General features: G+C 40.8%; 1 protein-coding gene across 1 annotated transcript; it reads right to left on the bottom strand.

The window, feature by feature from the left end:
- Nucleotides 1-7,102, bottom strand: LOC110489848 (annexin A13). Its single transcript, XM_021562792.3, has 11 exons — nucleotides 6,810-7,102; nucleotides 5,446-5,521; nucleotides 5,196-5,290; nucleotides 4,867-5,037; nucleotides 4,745-4,778; nucleotides 2,845-2,924; nucleotides 2,472-2,540; nucleotides 2,285-2,386; nucleotides 2,076-2,151; nucleotides 1,821-1,933; nucleotides 1-1,478 (listed from the first exon to the last, which is right to left on the bottom strand). Exons 1-11 carry the CDS (start codon nucleotides 6,909-6,911, stop codon nucleotides 1,359-1,361), a joined length of 1,038 nt encoding a protein of 345 aa, XP_021418467.3. The 5' UTR covers nucleotides 6,912-7,102; the 3' UTR covers nucleotides 1-1,358.
- Nucleotides 7,103-7,232: the final 130 nt, after the last annotated feature.

Genomic DNA, 7,232 nt, shown 5'->3' on the forward strand with positions numbered 1-7,232 from the left:
TGTTAATAAACATACATTTTATTCTGTAATTGTCATGTGATTATTTGTTACCAAACACATTATTTGGCTGATACAAAGGCAAATATTGGTCCCTATTCCATATCTTTCCATAAGGGCAGGTGTGCATGGCCTAAACCCTGTTAACATTTCCTCTCTTGAATTAAATTCACATCAGTAGTCTGCATTATAAATTGCTATAAATACAGGTATCTGAAGTTATTCAGCTGAGATTACAGGACTTTCTAATATGACCAAAAGCCTAATATGTTAAGCTGCTGTTACGCAACACACAATTGACTATTCATAGTGTCATAAGAACACATACCTTCTGACATTGCCTCAAATACCTTCCCCAACACCTTTTTTTGTGGCTATATCTGTAAACACATTTATTGAATATATAATATTGTCGTCTAAATAAAAAAAGGTAATATTTTAATACCCTAGCTAACAGTTCTAAACACTCGTTAATGCTGAAGATGGAGTTTGGGGTGGAAGATACTGGCACTGGATCGATCAAATCTATATAGCGTCTCATTAAACATGGACCAAATGTTTTGCTGCCCGTTTACAATACAAGGGTAAAAATATGAACCATTACATATTTGTACACAAGTTACCAGGTGGGTCAAAAATATTGGTTATGACTGCTCTAGGGCAATGCCGTTTTATCAGCAATGCATGTCATGTTGAAATAGGAATGATTTATAAACTGCCACATATCTGTGCACTACAGATCCTATCAAATGTACATGCTGCATTGGACATAGGTCTTATAAGACTGATAAGTTCAATACAATGCTCTACTGTAATCTTCCAGCAACACCCTGTTCCAGTTCCTACAAATGGCTTTGTGTGCAGACTGACCTTCCTACCAAGCACTGAACCACCTGATCCTACTGAACTTCACTAAACCAATGTCACTGCAGCAAAGAGAATGTTGGGAACTTTGAGATCTAGAGAGAACTTCAAGGACTAGAGCCACTATATGTTCCAATGGTAAAATGGATTGTTGGTCTAAAGTATAGTATGTTAAGTCTCTATACTAGTCCTAGCACTCCTCTAGATTAAAACTAATCATGTCACATGCACACAACTGTCTTTAGTATACTCAGGGAACCTAGACATCAATGCAAAAATCAGGAGAACAGAACCAGCTGGATTTGAGCTATCTCCAGTTCCACCCGCTGTCCTATCCGAGAATGTCGCATGATTGGGGACAGTAGGACTGATTGTAAGTAGCGTTAGTTTGTCCACGAGTGAGCAGCAGCACCCTCGGTCCCTTTTAGGCACTCTGATCTCTCCTCCCTCTCTCATATATATATATATATATATATATCTCCCTCCCTCTCCCTCACTCAATGGCAGACAGCCAGCAGGAGACGTTTGAAGTCTCCACCACACTCAGATTTGATGGCATCCTTCAGGGACATGTCATACTTCTCCAGGTACATGTCTTTAATGGTCTCCAGGTCGTACTGTTGAACAGAAAACACATCTCATCAGCTGACCTCTGTCTGCTTTTAGATTAATCAACCGAGTCCAGTAGTCTAAAAGGGGCATTTTCTTAATGATTTCCCTGAGCCATGTATAATGCATTTGCTGCCGAGGTAGTCGGCAAAATTAGCATAGTCTCTTTGGATGACATACCCCTAACCTATTTTCATGTCATTATTTGCATGGTTTACAAATGTGACCATAAAGTAAAGTATTTAATATACATTTTATGCATGTAGTCAGTAGTCACAAACGTATTTGGTGTCTTTGATAGAACAAAGCACGATCCGAAGACTCTGTCAGAGTGCATGTCCATACATTACCTCAGAGCGGCATATGACGATGCGGATGAGGGTGTCCTCATCAGTGCCTGCTCCTTTCATGGCTTCATTCAGTCGCCGGGCGAAATAAAGCTGAGGGTTCTTAGCAACCCTCACTGAAAAGAGAAAATGCCTTAAAATACACTGATTTTCTCAACCAAAATAAAGATAGCTATTTGTAAGGCACCTGACACATCGTATTCAAGTGAGTAACTTTTTAATCTAGTTGAATGTACTGCTTTTAAGTTGTGTACACACCAAGTGTGATGTAGCAGCCCTTCAGTGTCCCAGAGACCTCATTCTCAATGGCATCCAGGATCTCCGTTCCAGAGAGCTGGGACAAACGAAACAGGGTTAGCATAACACTAAGCATACACAGCAGTACAGAGGATAGATCCCATGGAGCCTTCTGTGCGTACAAAAGAAGGAGACTGATAACAGATACAGGCTGCTAACAGTGGACCCACCTGCTCATACACCTTGAAGGTGGCCTGAAGTTGCAGGTAGTTTCTTTTGGCCAGGATAAAGTTGAACGTGGATTCATCTGTCCCAAAACATCCCTCACCAGCCTAAATAATAAATATGATTTAAATAAAACAGGTAAATCTACTTTTTGATATTATTGTTTCTTGAATGCACTTCTCCATGCCATACCTCAAACAGGGCGGTGGCATCTGCTTCAGCCAGACCCTCATCCACATCGTAACTCTCATCTCTGGTGCCCTAGAACAGAAAGCTTTCACTGACTTCTGTGAAGAGATGAAATGTAGCCTTTCTGTCTGGCTCAAGATATTGTATCTGGCCTCCATTTTACTAATGAAAGGACATTGGAAAAGCAGGCAGGCAGACAGCCAATGTGTGTGTGTGTGAGAGAGTGAGTGAGTGAGTGAGTGAGTAAGAGAGACAGAAAGAGAGGCGTAGGGTTAAGAGAGAGGCCAGGCAGAGGGAGCTTGATTTCAGTCCAAAGAAGGGAAGGGAATTGTGTTACATGGCAAGAGTCCAAGAGTGAAACCATGGGGCCACTTACCTGTAAAAGAGCAGTGAGCAGGTTTCTCACATCTCCACTAGTGTCCCCTTCGATATCTGATTCCAGGTCCCGTTCATGCACTAGAGAAGTCACAGAGAAACAAAGAGAGAGAACACAACAGAAAAATTGGGAATATATTGTTAAAGGCTGATGTAACATTGAGAGGCACAGAGGAATAGGTGTTCCCTTGTTGTCATGACAACTGATATCATTATTCTATCTAAGCCAATGGGGAAAAGGCATGGTGGAAAACCCACCCATAACAACAAGATATGCCTTTTAATCACAATCCCAAATCAGAACAGAATCAGCAGTGCAGAAAACAACAGGATGAGCAGAATAAGGTGACCAGTGTGGTTGGGATGGCAAGCCTATGGACTTTACGGGCCATGCAAACTATGAACTCTTGCCCTAAACTAGCTAAATGAGTTAGGTTCACTTCATGGCTTCTTCCTGTTAGCCCTTGTCAACTTTAGTAAATATCATATAATGAATAATCATGAAAAAAGACACTTGATTAAGTTAATGGGGGAAAATATATATTTTTCAACCTTATATTCAACACAACCTCTAAGGCAGACAGAGAGAGTTGCCGTAACTGCAGGAAACAGAGTTTACAGAGTGTGTGGCTGATTATGGAGTGTGTTGCCATCTGTTACAGATGTAGGGTTTTAAGTTGGTCACTCTTTTGTTGCAGAGAATTTTCCTGCTCAGCAGGAAATGCTAACGTGTAGTGTATTCAAGGTTTTAAAAAGTCTTCAATAGTTTTTAATTTCCATTTTAAAATTCAGACCATGACAAAACAAATTCCATGATTTATAATCCACATAATAATTCAAATTTCCTGTTGCTGCAGGATTATTTATCCGTTGTATTATATTGGCTCAAATGAAGATCCGACATCTGTAGTTATCAGTCAAACTACGGAAAACTGAAACTAACCTTGAGGGTTAAGTTTAGGCGTGAATTCTGAGTAAGTGTTAAGGTCATGGGTTACGTTTGGGCATTAATTCCAAGTGGGTAAGGTTAGGGTTAAGGTGTTGGTCAGGGTTAGAATAAAATCACAATTCAAAAATGAGTGCCTAGCACAGGGATTGAACCGGCAATGTTCGGAGCTGTATCTTACGGTTTAGCCCATCCTCAACACCCTAGCTTGACGCGAGCCAACTCGATGTTAAGACACTCGCGTTGCCCCTAGTAGACGGTTGGAAATTGACATGGAAATAAAACGACTAGCCATCACGTAACCTCACCATTCTAATAATGGCTTGACAGCGCGTAATCCACTGGAGTTTGGGCAGCTCATAATTCATCATCTCCAGCACCACCCCAACATCAACACATGTGAAAACAGTGAGTTTCTCTGTTTTGCAGTGAAAAAGATGCACACCAGATTTCCACGTCATCTGGTGTGCATCATGTGATTTAAGCCATCTATGAGCGGGCAAAGGTTAATAAAGTAACTGGTGATGTAACCTTTGCCTACTCATAGTTGGTTAAAATCACGACATACACCAGATGATGTCAGTGTTTGCGTATGATGTCATCAGAAACACTTGTCTTTTCACATATGTCGATGTTGGAGTGGTGCTGGAGATTATGAATATGAGGTCGTCCCTTCAAAGATGTCATGCCCGGTAGGGGGAAACTGTGCCACTGGCCACCCAACTACAGTTGTTATTGTTTTTATTCCCGAGCTGAGGAGCATGACTCTTGGTAAAACAAAATGTGCAGTACTTATTGTGCTCTTCTTTCACACGTGCAATGATGTCCGAGATTTTAAAAAAGTTGTTATTTGCAGTCATTTCTTTGTTGATGTCATGTCTCAATTGGATGTGGCTGTTTCACCATTAAGGATGCCAGCTTTAAGGTGCAGTGTGAGGGCGAAATTGATACTTACCCTGAAAGTAGCATTCTTTTAACATGTGAATATCCTGTTGGGGGGAAAAAAAAAAGAGAATGAGGGGAAATAAACATATTAATTAGACCGTTTTTCTTCTAATCTTGAAACTGAAAACGTACAGCGTTTGTGGCAGTGCACAGAATCTCCACCAGAGTATCCTCATCAGTGCCTGCTCCCTTCATGGCCCTCCTGAGCTCCTTCACTGCATAGACGACTGGAGGGTCCAGCATGGCCACGACAGCATTCTCAAAGTTCCCCCCCAGCTCACTCTTCAACACATCCACCAACTCCTTCTCCAGAGAAAGAGAGAAAGAGAGAGAGATGGGTGTGGTTGGCTGGTTTCCTCAAATTAGCCACACATTTTGGTTATGCAAAACGACATATTTCTTGGTGCGGTATAAGATGTACATTTTTCATTTACTATAAAATTAATTAGCTTAATACTCACATTCTTATACTTGTCAAAATAGGCCTGTTTAATTTCCATGCGCTGGGCTGCACAGCGGTTAGTAAGTATGTCAATGATGACCTGTTCATCAGTGCCTGTACAACAAAATGCAATCATAAAAAACACACAAATACCATCCGTAGCTTGGGCACAGCTATTTGTTCATTGTAAGTAAACCCACACAACTCTCACTCATTGAGCAGAAACATCCCTGGAATGCTATACATTAACAAACAATATCACAACTTACCCAAGCCTTTGCAGGCTTTGCTTAAGGCCTTTATGTCAGCCGCGACATCAAAGTCCTCGCATGGCATGATTGTGGGCTAAATTAACAAAGATAATCGTTACATAGGAGCTAATAGCCACATAAAAAAACACCTTAATACAAACGTTTTAGGAGCAGTTTGATGCATGATTTCCCTTATATAGTAGCCTGGTCTAGTCTACCCTCCCTTCCAATCCTAGTAAGAAATAAACTATTTAACATCACATTAGTTTAAAAACATTGAAATCAGTAGGCCTTTTCAGGTATGTATTATGTAATAACACTGTAGCATTAGAAACAACGTAACATGACATGGGGGAGGGGAGAATATATTGAACTGAAATGGCAAGAAACACTGGCTCAGGAATTTGGCGGCGGATGTGTGTTAAACAGTAGATGTGCGCAGCGCCCCATAGCCGATACTGAGACATGACGATGGAAACGCCCCATAGAAAAATACAGAGGACTCTAGATGGACACAACCGTTTTAGCAGGGACAGTGCCATTGAGGGCTTTCACCATTTTATAATAGTCAACTGGGTGGGGATTCCTATGGGTTGGGAGTGATCAGCCAATGATCACAACATTGCATTCTTCTTCAAATTTAGTTGCCAATGGTTAGTAAATGGCTTAAAGCTACCGGTATATCACGGCCACCTAGTGGCAACAATAACTTAACGCATCAGACTTGGTTCAATCCCCAATATTAGCTTTATGCTTCTTTCAAACACAAAATAAGAATATTGACTACTTTAAAATAGAGAGTCTCAATGGCGTTGCCCATGATGTCGCGGACTCCATATTAGCAAAGATAAGTCCTCTATCTATCTCTATGAAACACCCTCATGCTCTGCTCCCACCATAGCCTCACCCGTACCCTTCCTCTCTGATTCACTCGTTCATTATTTAGGTTAATCTAAACGGGATTGTGATGAATTCCGCAGAGGAGTGGCTGCTTCCTCTGCGTTTCCCCAGGCCTGTCACATGCGCTGGTTTGTAATTTGTAGGGCACTTGGATTTAATAAATCACGGTGACAGATTTGACACAATGTGTCAATCTGTATAAAAATTGCATAATCTGTTATAATTCTACATACAGTTGTGGTACAGTGTGGAATGTCGGAAACAAACTCAAAATAGTTTTCTGATGGCGTTATAACATTATAATCCATTATAATCCACTTTACAATGATAATTGACCAACAAATAAAAAAACATATTGGCCTACATAGTAGCCTAGATAATATTCACAAATGCCTATCATTTCCAATCGACCGGACCCGGTTTTACTTCATTTTATCACGTCTTTGTAAAATTATAAAACAAAGGTAGGTTTCGGGACTTACTTGGCAGTTTCCCATTTTTACAGATTTTTGTCCCGCTGCGTTGAGATCACTGAGGTATATAGTTGAGTTATCCTCGTATTTACCAGATGTGGTAGCGGACATTCATGTAAACTCGCGAGATCAACTACGATTTAGCGAGGCTAAAATTAAAGATGGTGGATAAATAAAGACAGTTCACTCAGGCCGTTTACAATTGAAATAAATGTGTGAGATCCGGTCTACTTAACTGGGTGTGTCTCCCATAGACACCAATGAAATAGCAGCTGGGTCTGGTTTACTTAGTTCAGGGATGTGCAACATTGATGGGGGTTGCAGTGGCTCACAGGTCTACCTACCCACACATGTAGACAGAGCTAGCCCTAGCCTTTTGGGGGCCCTAAGTGAAATATGATTTAGTTAATTGACTTTCATTGAACCAGAAAA

The sequence above is a fragment of the Oncorhynchus mykiss genome, chromosome 15 (genome assembly GCF_057628025.1).
Source record: "Oncorhynchus mykiss isolate SJ-2025 chromosome 15, ASM5762802v1, whole genome shotgun sequence".
Classification (NCBI taxonomy): Eukaryota; Metazoa; Chordata; class Actinopteri; order Salmoniformes; family Salmonidae; genus Oncorhynchus; species Oncorhynchus mykiss.